Here is a 21,307-nt window from a genome sequence, read left to right as displayed (position 1 = left end):
TTGAGCCACCAGTGCACAGGGCATTGAAATGCATATAAACCCAATCTAGCCCCGCACCCTGTCCCCGCCCTTAATGGTAAAGCTGACAAATTGACTTAAAATAGTGTGGCGATGGCAGGCCAAGTGCCCTATTCAATACTTTATTACGGCGCAGCATAACCATGGCAACAGGTATGTACTCTGCTAGATTGAATAGATAGAATCTATAATCTCTTGCCTTGTACTCATAAATAGCTCACTGCAGTATGGAAGTGCATCCAGCAGCCTGTCCTCCTATATCTTTAGGTCGCTGCAGGTTGTACTGCCGCCGAGCACGCAAAGCAAATGCTCTCATTTATTCTGCGTTGCTTTCAGGAAATCCAGTGGGCCGGGGCTTGGTCGAATTAAGTTCAGTTTATAAATAACGCCCCACAAAGTCCTATTGGTCGCAGTCAGCCGGGCGTCGGTGGCGGCGGGCGGGCCCACCAGCGCGCCCCGGCGCAGCGTGGCCACTCACCGGTCTCCCTTTGGTTTGCGTTTCTGCAGCAGGACCTTCCCCTTGGGTCTCCTCTCGCTGCCGGCGCAGGGCCCCCCGCCGGGCCCCGTCACCCGCAGGGACTCCAGGCCCTTGGAGGACTTCTTGTAGGTGAACTCCACCTGCTCGCCCTCCTTCAGGCTGCGGAACCCGTCCATCACCAGCTTACTCTGTCAGGAGGGAGCAGAGGGGGGAGGAGGAGACGTTGAGCATTTCTTCTTCATTGCAACCCTGAAGACCGACTGAGCTCCTTGTGTTTCTGTTTCAAATAAGGAACCGTAGCTCAAAATAACATATAATATTATATAATATTATTATTAATATTATTATTAATATTATCATGATTGCTATGATCCCCAATATCACAAAGTCTACCTGTGAACACGATGCCCTGCTCATTGACGGTGTGATTCTAAATTCACTTTGAGTGGCTTTGTATGAGGACTCTGCTCCATGTGTACACAGCGAGACAATTTGCGTCTTTGTGGAAAGCTGAATGTTCTGCACACATGTTAAGGACGAAAAAACCTTGTGTCATTATGCGCATGGAGGTTTTCATAAAGGAGCAATGAACTCTGTGAAGGCAACAGACGATCCGTTAACACCATTCATTGCAATGTAGCGGTCGAGTCAAACTTGACTGGCAACCAAACGTTTACTGAACAGGAGATGTGTTACGCTTACTGTGACGGCCGCGGCACACACAGAACACAGAGCAGAGCCATAGGGTTTGTAGCCAGATAGATTCAATTGCAACCAATTAATGAATAAGAGCTTTCCAGTGGGCTCCGATGACCACATGCACATTGACCACATGAATGTCTCTTGACATTCATGTTCGCACATGCAGAAAAAAGAAATAAACTGAATAAATCTCATCAGAAAGAGAGGAAATTGAGTTTTAAGTGGCTGAGGCCAGTGGCCGTGATGGTACGGGCAGCGCTGTAGTGAGTGTCTCAAAGTGAGTGCGTCATTGCGTTTAACCTCTCTCTCTCTCTCTCTCTCTCCCTCCGCTTACCGATCACACACACACACACCGCCCGAGCCAAACCTCTCCTATGCGTGCGTCCGTTCCCCTCAGAAGCAGAGCGGCCAGCGGTCCGCGGCGGCGTGGCGGTGAGCGCCATCGATCGGCTCTGGTGCGGCGCCGGGAACACGATGATGTATGTTTGCATTTAGTGTACACAAATGGACGCCGGCAGCGGACACGAAACGCATACTGTGTCGTACCGTACCCTGCCCGTTGTGACCTTCTCTGCAGATGACCAAGACAAAGACACACACACACACACACACACACACACACAATGCACAAAACCCTTCTACCTCGCTGCTGTATATCCGTACCTATAAATAACCCTGCAGGATCAGGAAATGCGGTGCTGCAGCGGCGGCGGCAGGGACAGATATGTGGGAGACGTAGGCAGGGGGAGAGGACTGGTGGCCGATAAGAACTACAAGGCCCCCTTTGAGGAGAGAACAGCAGGGAGAAGATGCATGGGGTGATGTATGGAGCATGGTACACGGGACGCTGCACAGGGCCAGTGTGTGTGAGACGCCGACCGCTAGGGATGCAGACCAGGAGCTTCACAGTAGAGAGGAGGGTGGCACCTCGTGCTCATCTTTAAAAGACAAGCTCAAATGTAATTCAGGCAAATCTAACTCATAACGTAGTACAGTCACAGAGTGAATGATTTCCAAGGAAAATGGGTATTTACCGGGGGACAGTTTTTAAGAGGAAATTGATTTTGCGATTGTATTTAATACAGAAATGACATGAAATGAGAAGAACACGCAAGTGTAAGTGTTAGCCCATATTAGACTTTATCTTAGGGGAAGTGGAAATATTGATAGAAGTCAATCAAATTGGTGGAAATGGTGAGCCCGCCAGCACAAACGAAAATACTGAGAGGTACGAAGAGGTGCCAAAAAGTTCATTTTAATGTAGCTTTACCTTTGTCATTTAATTGTGTGTCCAATCAATGGTGCTATTACTTTGATATCTACAGGTGAAGCTCTGACTAATAGAAACGCGTTGTAATAGAGAAAACTCATATTATCAGAACAATTATGGAAATGTCTCTAAATAGTCAGATGAAATTGAATATAAAAGATAATTTTGCATAGAGAGCAGAAACGAAAAAATAAATGGAAATTAACAGAATTATCAGCAAATACTGTACTTTTGTAGACTTGTCTGTACATTATTTAGTTCAAAGAAAATTCTAATACTTTAAGAAAACTGAATTGTCAACCACAAAAATATTCTTCAATAACAATTATTGTATTATTGCTAATTGCAAAGAGAAATAAGCCTGCAATGTTTAAGTTAATAAATATTTTCCTTTAACCTGTCAGTTGGCAAATGGAAACGTGTTTTTATATGTTCTCAATTTTCTTTCAAGCGGTTACAATAAGGCCAACTCAAAGGACGTGACTATCCAACGAAATCCTTTCTGTTAAACACTCAAATGTTAGAGATTCAGCTTTTAATAAGACCCATTTAATTAATTATAGTGCTAGAGTTTATTCAATAAAATAGTAGACAACATAAGTATAGATAAATATTTTGTATAATTAATTGTTAATTAAATAATGAATAAAAGTCTCTGAAAGAGGGATTATTTTGAATTTTTTCTATTTTCTTAATTATTTTACCCATAAGTTACGTGATACAAAAAGCCTACATTATCATCCCATGGTATCTTGATTCTAGTATTTCACATTTTAAAGAAACACTTTATTTTATTGCAATATTAAGCGCAGTTGGTTGGTGCAATGCAGTCAAAACTCACTACTGACAACAAATCTTTTAATCCATTTTTTCAAAGCAGAATTGAAAGAAGGTTGGCAATTAAATACAAGAATTAGCACATTGTCTTTCTATTCCAAGTTTCTAGCTTTTCTGAAATGAATGTGAAAATGTTATCATATATATCAGACAGCAGTAAGGTTGAGACTATTAATTAATTTCATTAAATATCGTCCATGATGAAAGCTTGTTGGAGTGGTCTGACCGAGTTATTGATAGCCGACAGGTCATAGATTCATTTATCCATTTACTGTAACAGAGTTTGTTAAGAGAAGCATCATGTAGTCTATATATGGTTAAGGAAATGGGCCAGATAGCAACAAGGGAAGAAAGGAAGGAAAGGAAGGAAAATAATAAAACATGGATTTGAGTGTACTTGATAAGCCACCAACTCATATTTCAAGGACCCACCTTTATGACCAGACAGGCTGCATCTAAAGGTGTTGAGCTTACCAACAGAAAAGCAGCCTTGCCTTCATTATGCTGATCCCTTTAAACAAGACTCTGAGTCCGATAGATTCTAACACACAACACGTGAACGACTGAAGTGAGGACGTCTCAACATGAGGAAATAAGAACCACTTATTGGGCTGAGTTTGATTCCTTCAAACAAGACCATGAAAAAAGAGAACAATGGAAGCCGGTATGATGTGATGATGTGGTGGGACTGGAGGACCAGCGGGGACCAGTGCTCTGTGGTGGGACTGGAGGACCAGTGGGGACCAGTGCTCTGTGGTGGGACTGGAGGACCAGCGTGGACCAGTGCTCTGGGACCAGGCTCCAGGATGTGTCTCTACAATATTCCAATACTTTGCATTGGGAACGGCAGCGCGTCACAAGCAGCCACTGGAGTTCAGCCTCCTGCCTCCTGCCTCCTGCCTCCTACCTCCTACCTCCTACCTCCTGCCTCCTGCCTCCTGCCTCCTGCCTCCTACCTCCTGCCTCCTACCTCCTACCTCCTGCCTCCTACCTCCTACCTCCTGCCTCCTACCTCCTGCCTGTCGCCTCTGCATCTTCAGGGCAGAAAGCCCCACAATGCACCACTGGCAGAGTCGCACATGTCCATTTGTCCAGCAGGGTAATGTGTAGCCGCACGTCAGACGTGTGTGTGTGTGTGTGTGTGTGTGTGTGTGTGTGTGTGTGTGTGTGTGCTACTGCTCTGGGCTTCTTTGTGACGTTGCCTTTGTCCGCGTGTTTCTTGGTGACTGACAACCGGGGCCTCTGCACAATTACGCAATAACACACAGCGTGTGGATTTCTTATTTTTTCTCTTTCTGCGACCGTGTGTGGGCCTAACTCAACTGGCATTTGTGTGTGTGTGTGTGTGTGTGTGTGTGTGTGTGTGTGTGTGTGTGTGTGTGTGTGTGTGTGTGTGTGTGTGTGTGTGCGTGTGTGTGTGTGCGTAAATACTTTAGGAATCAGAACCTGTAACCAGAGTGCCATCCTCGGGAGTGATTCGGCGGGTGTCCTGGCCGGTTTCAGTTTACGCTCAGAGGTCATGAAAGGGCACAGCCCAGGAAGAAAGGAAGAATGAGAGCTGGGAGGGAGCGAGAGAGAGAGAGCGGGAACGCAAGTCAGAGAGTAAGAGATAGAGAGAGAAAGAGAGAAATAGAGAATAACAGAGGGAGAGAGAGAGAGAGAGAGAGAGAGAGAGAGAGAGAGAGAGAGAGAGCGAGAGGGAGCGAGAGGGAGCGAGAGGGAGCGAGAGGGAGAGAGAGACAGAGAGAGAGCGACAGAGAGAGCGAGATCACAAAATGGAGGAGGGGCCTGGAGACGGGGGTTGGAGATGGGTGGAGTATTGGGGGTGGAGGGGTGGGGGGGAGGGACATGGAAATGCCTCCAGCGCATTCTGTTCAGCTCCAATGGAGGAGCAACTCCTGATCAGCGGTCGGACGGGAGGGGGGGAGGAGGGGAGGGGGGGAGGGGGGGGGGGCCGGAGGAGGGGCGGGGGGTGGGGGGGAGGGGTGGTGCAGGAACAAAACCCCCATTTGATCAGGAGCCCCACAGGTCAGCGGTAGAAATCCGGGGGTCAACAGTAGAACCGCCCCAGCCCCCCGTCCCCCCGTCCCCCCCCACCCCCACTACCCACCGCCCCACGCCCACCCTCCCCCCACAGACCACCAGCGCAACCGCCCCTACCCCCAGCAGTGGGACCACACCAGCGCACCGCTGCCCCCACTCCCCCCCCCCCCCCCCCAGCCTCCCTGGACGGGGGGGGGGGGGGGGCTGAGACAGACAGATAGATATCAGAGGACTTTATTAACGCCAAAGGGACGTTGAAGTGTTGCAGAGCAGCGTTCTCGTTAATGACAAAGAACACGCGTTACTTCCACAACGCTGAACCAACGACTACCCTGGTCCGCCGAGGGGAGGGGGCTTCAGGTCAAATTAGAAAGTATACCATAAACCGGATATAACGCCGGAAAGGAAGACGAGGAGGGGGGGTCGGCCTGGCCGGGGCAGATCAACCTGTGATGGGGTAAATTAATCCCTTCCAGACCGGGATGTGTGCTGCTCGGATATATTCTATAGGTGTACATGTCTATGTGTGTGTGTGCGCGTGTGTGTGTGTTTGCGTGTGTGTGTGTGTGTGTGTGTGTGTGTGTGTGTGTGTGTGTGAGCTATGTGTGCGTGCGTGCATGTGGGTTGCATGTGGAGGAAGCGGCGATCAATAGCGCTCCCAACATCCTGGCCAGAAATAGAGCTTCTCTTTATCAGGCTGTACCCTGGTACGCAAGGCCCCACCAATCAATACAGGAAACTATAAGGTGGGGGGGGCGGGGGGGGGAAGCGTAGATACCCACACCATCTCCCCCCCCGCCTCTCCCTGGCAACCACCGCCTTGTTACGGAAAGTGTCATTATAGGATGTGCTTCAATGTGCTTGCCTTCAATCTGAATTAACCCGCCTTGGAGCTGGATAGCACACTCGGGTTGTTAGTGAGCAAGTGTTTGTGTGTACCTGTGTGTGTGTGTGTGTGTGTGTGTGTGTGTGTGTGTGTGTGTGTGTGTGTGTGTGTGTGTGTGTGTGTGTGTGTGTGTGTGTGTGTGTGTGTGTGTGGGTGGGTGGTGGTCCATGGTGGACATGGTGCCATTAAGTCGTTTGATGAAGATGAATCACTGAGTAGATAAAGCCGGTCCAGACCTGGTGAGCTGGAGCAGACCAGCAGCCTGAGGCCGTTAGGCCCCGGAGCAGAGGAGTGTGAGGTCCTGTACCGCTGGTACACACACACACACAGGCAGGTACCGCTGGTACACACACACACAGGCAGGTACCGCTGGTACACACACACACACACACACACAGGCAGGTACCGCTGGTACACACACACACACACACACACAGGCAGGTACCGCTGGTACACACACACACACAGGCAGGTACCGCTGGTACACACACACACAGGCAGGTACCGCTGGTACACACACACACACACACACACAGGCAGGTACCGCTGGTACACACACACACACACACACACACACACACAGGCAGGTACCGCTGGTACACACACACACACACACACACAGGCAGGTACCGCTGGTACACACACACACACACACACACACACACACACACACACACACACACACACAGCCCAACACACTGACACAATTCTGAGGCACTACAAATAATCAGGTTTACCACAACAAACACGCACACACACACACACACACACACACAGCCGACACACACACACTTTAAACATACACACACACTTACACAGTCAACACACAGACACAGACACAGACACAGACACACACACACACGCACACACACACACACACACACACACACACGCACACACACACACACGCACACACACACACGCACACACACACACACACACACACACACAGGACATGCGCAGTGGCGCTGAACGCCCAACGGAGGCGATGTGGTGCTAGGAGCGACACCCCCTCAGCGCAACACGTTGCCATTAGTGGTCGTGACCGTTGACCCCCCCCCCACCCCCACCATCAAACACTAAAGCTGCCCCCTCCACTGTTGTTTTCCCCTGCCTCAAATTAACAACATCCCGGGCTGCGGAGTATGACCGGGGCCAATCTATGATGTGGGAGAGGAAGCACTAGATCACCCTGCTACGTTTATCAGCCACGCGGAGGAGGAAATGAACATGGGCCAGGTGACGGGTGATAAAACGCACGGCCGGCTAATAATTGAACCGATTCAAAACAGAGCCACCATTTGAAGAGAAAGAAAGAAAGAAAAAATGCGAAAGAAACATGAAGAAACAGAATCCATGTGAAGTAGATTACTGGGCGAATGGAGTCACCCATAAATCAGTTCTAGAGAAATTAACCGATTAAGATATAATGATTTAAACATTCTTGTGTGTTAAAAAACCTACAGAAGCTTAAGGTGCATTAAATACTTCTGGAAAGGAGAACAGGCTAACGAAAAACCTTCATATGATTTGTTGTGAAAGTTTCTTTCTTTTTCATATAATTAAGCAGAGAAATGATACAGAAAAACAGTGGTGAGGTAGGCTGACTGAAAAGATAAAATGTTAAGATTTAGCCTCATCTATAATTTTCCTAACATAATGTACTGTTACAAATTATGCCTATAATTATTATTGAGAGCCTAATGTATTTATTTTACTTTATTTGTTTAATTTATAAAATAAATCTGAAATGGCTCATTACAAAACCTTTCCACAATTATTATTAAAATGTTTTTGTTTTACTTATTAAACATTTACTTTTCTCTTACTTTACTTTCTGTGCCTTACTGTTAAAATTGTTAAAGAAATGAAAATAAAAATGTTTTGGTAGCTTTCCCTGCTAAATGCTTTAATTTATTAATATGAACTGCCTTAGAATGTTTCCCTTTAGATATAAACTCTCAATTAGGAAAGTATAAATCCCTTTTTTAATCCTAACAAAATGATGGTTTAAATTATGGTATCATATACGATACCTTGTCATTAGTAAACAGTGTTTTGTTTAAGAAATATGAATAACTGATGTTCTCAATAATCAATACAACAAATTGTAGTAAATGTATAATGTCAGTTGTTTCAAATGAATGTATAAAGCAAAAGTAAATTCTTATTAACATAAACAAAATAAAAAAATAGACTTGCTTGGATGATAACACAAAGTCTGTGTTTGGTGCCTTCATGGACAAGACAGGGGGTGAAAAGAGAGGGAATAACGTAATGTCACTATCATACTAGCCCCTGAGCACTACTCTACCTGCTTGAATTATTACCACATAAACCATCCACCCTGTAAAGATCGACTACTGTGTTTAAAACAAAGTAACACAAGCGCCAAATGTAGAACCGTTCTTTAACACAAATGTCCGAGTTCAAACGAATAAAGTCTTTGCAACGGACGAGTTTCCTTGGAATAAAGTCCAAATGCATCTAAGAGAAAGGCCGAGCGCTGTGGCCCTGCACTGCTGCTCTGCGACCTTCCCAATTACCAATCATCTCCTCCGTATGTAGCCAGTGCCTCAATAGGAAGTCACATGACCGCTCCTTCTTCTTTTGCTTTTTTTTATGTGCAGATGGGAAGGAGGAGGGAGGTGGGGTGTGTGTGTGTGTGTGTGGGGGGGGGGGGTGTACTATGTGGTGGGGGTATAGTGTGGCTGTGGGGGAGACAAAGGCTGATACTAGCTATCTGGAGGCAGAGATGGGTGGGGCCTGCATGCCAAACGGTGACAGAGCCCAGAGGTTAATCTCGCTGGGGGCCCACTTTAACCTCACAACGCCAAGTGCACGCACACACACACACTCTGGGACCAATGCGTGCAGATGGAAAAAACACAAACAATAATAGGTTATTTTTTATTATTTATAACTAAAGCAGACCACCCTGACCCACACACACACACACACGTCTATGCTCCAGTGTGAACAAACACACACTGTGGGGAGGAGAATGACAATGCAGCAAACTGCTCAAGGTTTCGAACTGATTACCGACAAAGGGCAACCCCCCCCCAATCACGCACTTCCACCCCCAGACCCCCACCCCACCCTCTGCATGCCTTTTTGTCTTTAAAGAAATTCCTCCTTTTAAAGAACGCCCTAGGAGAGGGCACCCCAACCCCCCTGTGTCCAAGCAGAACTCTCTCTCTCTCTCTCTCTCTCGCTCGCTCTCTCGCTCGCTCGCTCTCTCTCTCTCTCTCACTCTCTCTCTCTCTCTCTCTCTCTCACACACACACACAGAAACAAACACAAACTCACACAGATAGATACCTTTAAACATGGAAATGCTCTTTAGGGTCAACAGCTCCGTTTGAGGTGAAACGAATAAATACAAAATAAGTCAACTCTGCTGTTGAGGAGAAATAGCAGAAATAACTCTTGTCTGTCTGTCTCTCTCTCTCTCTCTCTCCTCTCTCTCTCTCTCTCTCTCTCTCTCTCTTTCTCTCTCTCGCCATGTCCATCTTACCTTTCTCACTCAGGTCTTTTCTGTGACTCGCCCACCCAAACTCTCCCACCCATGTTTTCCTGATCTGCCTGCTACTGCCTCCATGCAGCAACCCGTCTCCTCCCTCTCTTTCCTCCCTCCACATCCCTCCCATAGTGTCCTCTTCCAGGTTAAACTCCTCCTCTCTCTCTCCCTCTCCCTCACGCTTGTCCTTATGCGCTCTCAATGGGATTAAACAGTGCATGGGAAACCAACTTTCACGTTGCCAAAGTAAGCAAGCAGAGAAGAAATAATATGTAGATCAACATAAAAGGTATTTTCAACTATATGTATATAGACATAACCAAATGTTACACATGCATGCCTCACTTATAAATACATTATCATTATTATTATTATTATATAAACTTCCTATGTCTCACTCCCACCCCTTGTTCTTTCTCGCTGTGTTCTGCATTGGGAAAAACTAGTCTGTTTGTGATTCACGTCAACAGACAAGTGACCATGCATTATATTTTCCTATGATTGTTGAACCAGGGAAAAACATTTACCTTGGTAAAACGTTAACTTACAATCTCGCTCTCTCTCTCTCTCTCTCTCTCTCTCTCTCTCTCTCTCTCTCTCTCTCTCTCTCTCTCTCTCACACACACACACACATCACCTTGTACACAAGACAAACTATGCCTGATGCAAAAAAATAGCACAAAAATTAACTAGTGACCTACTGTACTACTAAACACTTCACTATCTTTGGAAGAAAGAATGGAAAAATAAAATGTGACAGAGAGGGCGTAAAACTCGATTTTGGATGCCAGAGACAGTCAGAGTTATAAACACACACTTATATACAAGTGTGTGTATAAGCAAGCTTGTTTTGTGATGTGTACAATTCTGCAAAAAAATTCTACAAACTATCATGCAGATAGGTTGAAGCAGCCATGTCATGACACAGAATGATATTTCCCTCTCACGTAATACAGATCTTTGTGCTGGCATTATTTGTTACATGTATGTTGCATACCATGTCACACACACGCTACACCCAATGGAGTCTACCATGATACTAGTCATAAAAAAAGGACAAACTTCATATGTAGAGAAACAAAGTCACTCTATTGAACCCCTGCATCGTAATTTATTTTTAAGTAACAGTAGCCATCAATGCTACGTGACAATGTTGCCTTATTTAGTTTTGTCTTTCCGCTTCATGATATCTTTGTGCATAAATGAGCTACACACTTCATAAGCATACAACACAAAACATAAATGGGGGTCATTTAATTACATTACATACAAGGTGACCACATTGCTTTATCATCCAAATGTTTGTGTGTGTGTGTGTGTGTGTGTGTGTGTGTGTGTGTGTGTGTGTGTGTGTGTGTGTGTGTGTGTGTGTTGTGTGTGTGTGTGTGTGTGTGTGTGTGTGTGTGTGTGTGTGTGTGTGTGTGTGTGTGTGTGTGTGTGTGTGTGTGTGTGTGTGTGTTATCTCAATACATACATTAAGCAATACAACACAGAGAATCTCATCCAATAAGTTTAAATGTTAGTTTTTTAATGGATTTATTTATATTTAGGGCTTATGAATTGCAATGGCTGCTGTAATTTTGGGAGCATAGGAGACTATTTATTATAGAGGAAGTGATGTGTTTTCAGTCATGCTTAGTAATTAACTGTTCAATAATTTATCATAATGGGGAGACGTTGTTGTGTTTCAAACTGCCACCGAGGTTCTTATGCAAGACGTAGCAAAACATTGTTTTCACTATAGCCTAGGTTGCTATTTAGGTTGCTTTAGAAGTGTACTTTACTACAGCCCTCTTGGGTCCTCTCAATATGGCGGAAATCCCATGATGCATTCTGATGTAGACCTACAAGTCCTCTACATCGCAACGTCACACAGCAATGACTACTATAATATACAACTTCAATTTAGGAAGCTCAGGCGCATCGAAGTGTTGATTATCTTGTTTCATTATTTTCGGTTACGGTACATTTACGTTGATTTACGATTCTGCATTACTACAACTCTCTCGAGTCCTCTCAATATGGCGGAGTATCGCCAGCGAAACCTCCCATGATGCACTCTGAGGTCGGCCTCTGTCGGTCCACATCAGAGGCTCCTCTGGTCACACGAGTAACCCTTTAAGTCACCCCTCACGGGTCAACACACACGGGACAAACAACAACCATGCTCTCCCTCAATGTCAATATCTGGATACATGATTATGAAACTAAGATGAAGACGAGGCCCAGTGCATCCTGTAGACACATGCAGCGGCTCCCGGGACCACACAGCGGTTATTTCGTGTATATTTAAGGGTTTCTTTTCCTGTTTTCCGATAAACTCGTCGGTGATAAATCAAGCAGGCGAGTTCCTGAGGCTAAAGGAAAGCTCGACTGAGTGCTATTAAACCCCCCGTCTCCTCCTATCCAGAGAAAATTCAATCATGTCGCTTTACGGAAATGTACCACGTCGTGTCCTCCAGTAGAAAACCGAATTACACACCGACAGTGTGAGTATGAGGAGCACACAACACCCCCTCCCGACCCACCCGTGTGTCAATACATGGTGTGTATTGTGATAGGCCTCAGTCACTAGTCATAACGGAGTTATAACGCGTTAAAAGGGTAAGACGACACGTTTATCCAAACGTGGACTGCATTCAAACATCGCTCTTCTAACCAGTGGCCACTCAAAGCGCTTTACAACACCGCCTCGATCCATCCATACACATTCACACACCGACGGCGGTGTCAGCCATGCAAGGCAGTGAGGCTGAGGTGCCTTGCTCAGGGACACCTCGACACTCAGCCAGGAGGAGCCGGGGCATCGAACCAGCAACCTTCTGGTTACCAGCCAACCTGCTCTACCTCCTGGGCCACATCCCGCCCTTATCACGCTGCTGTCGGGCTCCATCTCAACCTCAGCCGGGACTTACTTGGTGGACGAAGACGTCCAGAGGAGGCTCGACGAGGCTCCCCTCGCTGGCGGTCATGGAGATAAACCCGAAGCCCATCCGCACGTTGAACCATTTGCAGAAGCCTGCCCCTGACACGCTCTGCGGACCGCCTCGCTCCCCTCGCTCGGGGGACTTGTCGGGGTCTTCACCGACACCTTTACCCGCCCCTCCTGCAAGAAGTCCAAAAAAAAGGCGAATTAGAGAAGTTAGGGTCTGTGTTAGGGTTAGTGAGTGAAAAGAGAAAAGGTATTTCCCTTTGCGCGCGCAGACCTCCACATTTAATGGAGCTCCACTTGGACCATGGGGGATCCCGGCCAGCGCCGACATGGATCGCGTTGTTAAAAAAAACCTGATTAAACCCTGTAGTGTTCAGTGAGGCGTCCTGTGTGAGGCGCATGGCAGTGGGTCGCCTGCATGCCCTATCTTAAAGCTTAAAAGTACTTTATAGCGTTTGACCCAAGGCGACGGTGGCTTTCAGTCACGCACACGCATGCTGCGGGGTGTACAAACCCAAGGAGTGGTATAGGTCTCGTATATATATGCGTCTTCTCGTGTGTTAACAGAATCCAGAAGGCAGGTGTACATACACATGGTTCTTGTAGCCTTGCTTGGCTGAAGGGCTCCTATACGCTCTGACAATGCACTACATGAATGCAGCAAAACATAGTTCCCCACGCTGGCTACCATGGGCGTTTACACATCATTGTAGCTTTACGTCCATAGCATTGCGCAATTCACACAGTAATGCGTTTTTTTCTAATGGAAAAACTAAATGTAGAGGAAAGAAAATAGAAATAATAGCAGAATAACCTTCGGCCATGTTTCCCCGCGGAGCCTCTGGAGCCAAGTTGCAATAGAAAGGCTTCCTCTGCGAAAACGGGCTGTGGTGTTCACCATTAATCCAACATCCTCGATCACATCGCTCACCAATTTAGCTCGCATGGTACAGTGTGCTTTCTGTCTTTTGATATTTTGTCATCTCTCCCTCCTTCAATTTCTTCTTCACTCACACCACCTCTGTAGCTGACTCTCTCTCTCGCTCCCCCCCCTCTCTCTCTCTCTCTCTCTCTCTCTCTCTCGCTCTCTCTCTCTCTCTCTCTCTCTCTCTCTCTCTCTCTCTCTCTCTCCTCTCTCTCCCTCTCCTTCTCTCTCATTCGCTCTCTCGCTGGCTGTTTCTGTTCCCGTACTGAGCACGTGACTTTGTCAATTACATGCTTTTTTGCTCCTAATTTCACTACGGACCGGGGAGGGGAGTGGTCCAATGGGAACGGACTTGGAACCGACGAGAAGGTCCCTGCAGATAGCGGCTAATAAAGGCATCGAGACCACCCTCACAAATATGTGCGACCGCACTGATTCAGTGTGTAGGATACTAGAATGGGCTCTAATGAAGATAGTGATTTTTTTGGTTGACTGTTGAGCTTTCAAAAACATTAAAGCCTACATCAGCTACTCCCTTTTAACACCACAACCACTTCCACAGAATGCAAAAAAAAAAAATCTGAATTTATAATATATATAAAATAATGTTTAGTATATATTTTTTGGTACATCGAATGTAAGACATCCGTTGACCAGATAGGCTATAAGTCAATTATGACTCAAAGCATTTGAGTCATAATGCTTTGAGTCATTTGAGCCACTCAAAGCATTTTTAACTGTTACAAAGATCAAATATACATGCTTTACTTTTAATTCACTGGGTGACAAAAACACCTAATTCTACAAATGACTGTTTCAAGAGTGCACTGGAAGTAAACGTAAAATTGACTGAGATCCATATAAAGACTGCACAAAATGTATCTCTACTTTACACCTCATGTCCAAACCTTGAACAAATAACATGTTTGGGGTTCTAGACCAGCAGCCTAAGACCTTGACTTCATAACTATATGACTAGTTACCTCCGAGCATCACCACGGTGGGCACCAGGGGAGAGTTTAACTCACAGCTTTGGAATGTGACTGCAGGAAAACCCAGAAAAACACATTTTTGGGACTGACATGTTGAGGTTTGTAGATCCAAATGAAACGTCCTGAGGTAAAGCCTACTTCATAGTCAACGGTGCATTGACTCACTAACTGATGATAAGGTGCACAGACACTCAACACAGTCCACACAGGAAGCGTTTCACAACAGTAACACGCCAACAACACAACAGCCACTGCCCACGTAAGCAGCCTATCAGTGCTGAGGAAACAAAGGAAACACATTGGACCACAGGTGTTGGCTAGAACCGCCCGTGTGTCTGTATGTTTTTTAAAAGGTTACTTTCGGTAACGAGGCAGAAGAAAAACACGTTAGAGGAATGAAACAACAACAAGTCCATCTCCACCCACCAGCTCCAAGAACCCACCCTCCGGAATGCATGTGCTTGTGCCCCCCCACCCCCCACACTCCCCAACCCCCGCGCAAATGCTGTTTTTGGGGATGCGTAAAGGAGGCCTCCACCGTGGCCATAGAATTACTGTTTGGGTCAAAGGGTTGGATGCCAGAGTCAGATGTTATCAGGTCACTCATATCCTGAGAATATCTGTGTGATTGAAAGTAGGCATACTAAGCTGTTTTTACCGAGGACGCCCACGGCTAAAGCTAAAACCCATACAAGAGTGTGTTTAGATATACAATGATCTCAGAGGTAAAGTGACGTATTAGCTCTATTTAAGGAATAAAAGTGAGTGGAGTGATGTTATGTTATCTATGATTTTGAATTGAATCGTATTCAGCCATAACCTAATCATCCATATGAAAACTACATGTGAACCCAAAGTGCAACACTGGGGGAAAGCTGAGAGCTCAGAGCTGTTTGACTATCCACATTCTGGTTGGCTTTGGACTACTTCACCCCAGCTAACCTCACCCAACCCCCACTCCCCACCCAGGAGTCTCCCAGAGGAAATGTGCCTTTACCCTGCATTGCTGTCATGGCAGTTCAAAGGGGTTCATTGGGTTTGTCTCCCCTTCCCCTTTTCTCTTTCTTTTTTTGTAAAGATGGGGGTTGTTTTTTTGTCGTTAGGGTATGCATTCCAGTCACCAATCCTTCACTTTTTATATCCTCCACAAGGAGATGTAAACAGAGTTGGCAAGCTACCAGGTTATCAGGTTCTGCAGAGGAGAGCGTGCCTGGATGGGGATTGTTTAATACAGGCTCTACACAAGCTGATTGGCGTCTGAATTTATGAATGAACAAAGAAGAACACTGGAAGACGTTTGGCTGCTGATCTGATGTCGTCCCCAAGGTACCTCCTCTTAATCATTAAGGAAATGCTACTTATGCGAGCTATTTTTAAACAAAGGCGACGTTTCAACTCTTCTAAAGGCAGAATTCGTTCGACAATATTTTGATCAAACGAAATATGTAATTAAAGTTGTGTTAAACGCGTGCGTGTGGCCATTATAATTATAGGCCTGGTACACAAAATACAATCCAAAAAATCAAGTTTAGCGATGGAAAAGGGTAAATATGTTAAGTTAAATAGAAGCTTAATTAAAGCATATTATTATTATTATTATTATTAAGAGTACGTCTATGTTTTCAACTTTCGACGGCAATCCTCACTCCCTAGATCCGCATGTCGCCATGTTTGGGCCCTCAGGAGCCTGTTTGGGCTCTCATAACGCCAGAAAGTTCTCAACCAAACATTCCGAACAAAGACACAACTTAATCACTAGACGAAACAATTTCAAAGGTTCGTTTTGCAATATGGATAAACTTTTATTGAGTCGAAAACAATCGACCACTATCTGGCCTGAACTGGTCAGGACAGCAATGGGAGTGACGTCAGGATGCAGGCTGAACACAGGACGTCCCGCACAGGCCCGCCGTGTTATCACTAACATGTCCGCTGCAGATGGGTTGAAGGCTCCATAGCGATATTTATTTTCTGGTTTATTGAATTGAATACAGACGCCTAAATAAAATAAAATCCCACTAACATATTTTGAAAAAGTAGTCGCAAGTTTAGCGACAAATCGAACGTCCATCGCCGCAGTAGGACTGCGTTCGATTTGTCGCTAAACTTCCGACTTTATTTGTGGTATCGTAAATCAGGAAAGGGTGTGTGGTGGACTATATGCTGGATGTGTTCCGAGCTGCACATGTGATCATCGTGCGGGGTTAAAGCAGGTCACTGCTGTCCCGGGACGCGGAGCCGCTTCAGACCCACTAACTCACCGCAGGTCGGTTTAACGAGAATAGGCCTACAACTAATAATCGTTTTGCCTCAGCCAAAATGATACGCGTAATTATTAGATATTGTGCACGATTGTCGAGTTAGCCTACTCACCAGTGGACACGGAAGCAGACATTATCCTGTCCTCTCCAGTGCCCCTTATAGGGACGAGATGATCAACAGGTTAACATTTCTGCTGCTGGCTTTAAACCAGCCCAGCAATGTCTTAAGGACTTAATCAAATAACCCAACTTAATCAAATAACCCAACCCAACCCGACCCGACGTTTGACGTTCAAAGGGGTTGACTTTTGTGCCGGACAGTCGGTCTACCGTCATCTTGGACACCTGACCTGATCAATTCAAGGAGATCCACCGGTGATGAATATTTTATAGTGTCTGTGTAACAGAAGCAGCGTGCAGGTCTTTATTTAACCTCGGTATAAAGTAGGCTGGGTCATGGATCAAAACCTACGGAAGTATGGACAATAGTCTGCTTCTAATCCACAAAAAAAAGGCTATCAAATAAATGCCACAGTTTCTGTGTTTCAAGCTGTAAACGCTGCTAGTTATTGAGCTTGTATCTCCTCATGGCCTATCAATGAAACCCTGAGATGGTCCCTATGGGGCAGGGCCAGGGTGGAGGGGCCATTTTGTGCTCACTACTGGTGTATCAACCATGTTTTCAGAAAGGTTTGCCCCCTGAAGAGATTCTCAAAAAAACGTTTACATACACATAAATACACAAATAGTTCACCACTGAGTTGAAAAACGGGAGAAGGAGAAGGTTTTTCTCCATGATGAACATCATGTGTTCATGGACATCATGTGTTCATGACCATCATGTGTTCATGGAGACATGTTGTGCTGGAGACGAGGCTGAGCATGTGGGCTCCTGCAGGGGCAGCCCCCCCCCCCCCCCCGCCCGCCTCTTCCTCTCTGGAAGATCAAATCCCCCTCCACCACTCCGTTCCCTCAGAAAACTAAATTGCTAAGCCCTAAACCAGCTCACAACGACTTCATCACAGAGAATCAAGTGTTGGGAAGACGGACCCCCCGCGGGCCATCTGCCTCAGAGTGGTGTCGCCGCTCAGCCTGCGGCTCTGCAGGACCAGGCCTCTCTGTCCCACACATTTGATATCAACTAAGACATCTTCCCATTTCTCCATTCACTGATTTGAGATCTGCTGTCAACAGCTTCTCCGCACTCAAGAGGGTCAGGCGGTGTGGGAGGGGAGCCCCTGAGGGTGGGGGGGGGGTGTGGGAGGGGAGCCCCTGAGGGTGGGGGGTGGGTGGCCTCAAACCAGCGCCACTCATCGGTTCATCTGGGACATTGACCTGGAAGAACCCCGCGCGTGTTCCTGCTCCTGGGCTGCTTGAAGCGTCCTGAAGGGACCGCTCTGACGGAGAACTGTAGGCTGCACCGCTCACAGCACAGGGGCACTGGGGCTCAATCAAGTAGGCACTGGGGTTCAATCAAGTAGTTAGATTGATCTAACTACTTGATTGAACTACTTCTACTAACTTTTTATTCTATATGGCATATGTCAGATGAGGCATTAGTCATAGTTCCACGTCTTCAATAACATTTATTTTAACTTGAATATTTTATACAAGACTACATTTACCACTGGAACAAGATCAATATGTTGACTTAATGTCCACATAAAATACATCAGGAATACTAATTTGTATCAGGAATGTTTGAATTGAACATCGCTATATTATATCACAGATAGATAGATAGATAGATAGATAGATAGATAGATAGATAGATAGATAGATAGATAGATAGATATATAGATGTGAAGCACATTTGCCACCATCTCATTAAATCAAGGTCAAATAAATTAAGTCTGTTTCCCATCTTTGAGTCATAAAAAATAGTAAATGCTAAATACCAATTGGCATACTTGCATCCATCCATTTGAAGGCTATATAATTGTGTTCATCACTATAGCAGTTTTAAGTATATAAGTTTTGGCCAGAGTTTTTTTTAAACGACAATTATGACGCTTAAAAAACATGCAAACCTTTTGAACAGACAATTACAATACAATTTATTTGACCCTTTTGTGTATTAATGTCCTTAAGTTACTTTGTGTGACATGAGTTATTGTTCATAATATAAAAATTGTGTATGCCTAAGGAAATGTAATTGATCATAATCCCTTATCATTACTCCACCATTTCTTTGTGTGATGTTTTTGTTATTATTATTTTTTAACAATAATAATAATAATAAAATCAAAAAATCAAAAGACAATTTTATGTAAGGTCATTTTATAACGTTATAATAATTTCATATCTGACTGCATTGTCCCCCTCTGTCCTAGATATGGTGCAAGTGTCACTCTTCAAAGGGAATACCGCCCATGATGCAACAGTCTGAATCCTCATGCATGGAACAGTCTGCTGCTCATGAGGAAGCAGTTTGAATGCCCATGTATGGGAGGTAACCTATGATGATGAGGAAGCAGTTAGTTTGCAGCAGTGGGTGGCCATCATTCAGGACCTGAGGGGTCAATAGAAAGGTTTGTTGGTAGAAAGGTTGTTTTTTTTGCATCATGGTGGACCATACGATTAATAATACACATGATTAATATTCAGTAATGGCCAAACTTGAAGTTAAGCTACATTATTAGCTATAACATCAAGAATTAATTATTAGTATGAATTGTTGTATTATTACGGGCGGAGGGCAATCATATGGTGTGATAGAAGGATACGGTAAAAAGAAAAATACATATTAAAGGAAAAACTGGCACATATGTTACACCAAATTATATTTTGTGATATATATATAAGGTGTCACATCATACACATGTGTGCGTATAAATATATGTATATGTATATATATATATATATATATATATATATATAGAGAGAGAGAGAGAGAGAGAGAGAGAGAGAGAGAGAGAGAGAGAGAGAGAGAGAGAGAGAATTGATCTACGATGAATAGGCTCCTATAGTTAACTAATATGGAGTTACCTAAAACAAGAAGCTGGCTGTTTCGATTGGAATTACGATCAACTTTCTCACGTATTTTTCTCTCTTTAATATATAATATAATCGTGGAGTTTTGGAGTTATTTAGGTTATATTTGTATGCTACATTTCTAAAGCACAGGACAGGTTACCTGATTTCCTGGCTGCTGTCCTCAGAAGCGCCCCCTTGTGGTCATTAAACACACGACCGCTCCGTTACAAAGGGTTTGGGATTTAGGCCTGTTTCATTAAAATGGTTTCCATGCATCAACTTAATTTATGAAGTCCGGATTTAGTTTTTTTTTTTTTATAAAGGTCAAGGTGGAATATTGGCAACAATACTTGTAAGGTATGTTTGCACTTTTAATGTTGGTTTGGTAGGCCTATATAAATAAATGAAAGATTTTAATTTATGAATTGCTTCGAATCGCCATCAAATAGGCCTATGTGAACGTTGATGGCTCAAGTTCAAGCAGACTTCTACTGAATAAATAAAAGGTTAAAAGTACTGAAATCTACCAAAGGATTAAATTGCCGAAAGAAACGACATGGCCCAAGAAATACTTTTTATATTAGGCCTATTCATATTTCGTTAGTTTTATTTAACAAATTAAAAATATAACCAATACGCAGGCTTAGTTTAAAAGTGGCTCAGTTGCTCCACTAAGAAGCCTGCATGCTTTATTTTAATCGTCTTTTTGTAAGTTAAAAAACGAGTTGGGCCTAGAGAGCATAATGTTAGGCTTTCGTTGAGGTTTCGATGATCCTTTTATCAAACAATATCAAATACTTTCTTAATTTTTTTTTTCACAACGTTTTCTATGAAAATATAATCCTAATATTCTGCTTTTGTGTTCTGAGAAACCAATAAATTAAATGTGTATTTCCTATGTTATATATATATACTTATCATACTATGTCATTATTACAGGCTTAATGTATTTAATGACATGAAAAAATTGTAAATAGTAAAAATATAACTGTTATTTACACCTAGTGGACTGAGCATTTATAATGTATAAGTGTAGTGTATACCTATTTTGTTTAGTTTCCATTTTATTTTTAATTGTGCTTACAATAAACATTTTCCAAAGCCTTTGTTGTATCGAATTACTTTACCATGAAATGTTGACCAAACGAGCGTCCTCCTGGAACAAACATGGTTCAGATTTATTTGCGGTGGAAAAATAAGAACCCCTAATAAGAGCACCCTCAATATTTCCTAAGCGAGTTACATGGTCTTTAAGACCTAGTTTTACACATTTTTCTTATTTCACCTTCGCATCTGAATAAAAATCTATATTGTTTTTCCCAAATCTTGGAAGTTATGAATTATCAGTAGGCCTACTATTTACTGGGTGGGAATATGGTTATGCCCAAGCCAATTTAGACCAATTATTGGGTTATTTACAACTTTACCGGCATTATTGATATTAAAAAAACGAACCACAAAAAC

The 21,307-nt window shown here is 44.3% G+C and overlaps 2 protein-coding genes across 2 annotated transcripts in view; one reads left to right on the top strand and one right to left on the bottom strand.

The window, feature by feature from the left end:
* Positions 1-492: 492 nt before the first annotated feature.
* On the bottom strand, positions 493-13,020 carry LOC311364355 (protein lin-28 homolog B-like; the record flags this gene model as incomplete). The annotated part of the gene is made up of 3 exons (XM_084484330.1): positions 493-684; positions 12,673-12,863; positions 12,993-13,020. The coding sequence occupies 3 exons, from the start codon at positions 13,018-13,020 to the stop codon at positions 493-495; spliced, it is 411 nt and encodes a 136-aa protein (XP_084340456.1).
* Positions 13,021-16,140: 3,120 nt separating this feature from the next.
* The window catches only part of LOC311364354 (uncharacterized protein), a gene marked incomplete at both ends in the record, with an annotated part of 9,075 nt that continues 3,908 nt past the window's right edge, over positions 16,141-21,307 (top strand). The window contains one exon of the mRNA XM_084484329.1: positions 16,141-16,150. Coding sequence (XP_084340455.1) covers positions 16,141-16,150 — 10 coding nt within the window. The remainder of the gene's footprint in view (positions 16,151-21,307) is intronic.

Source organism: Micromesistius poutassou (genome assembly GCF_964030765.1).
Source record: "Micromesistius poutassou genome assembly, chromosome: 19".
Lineage (NCBI taxonomy): Eukaryota > Metazoa > Chordata > Actinopteri > Gadiformes > Gadidae > Micromesistius > Micromesistius poutassou.
This window is presented reverse-complemented; position numbering and strand designations above follow the sequence as displayed.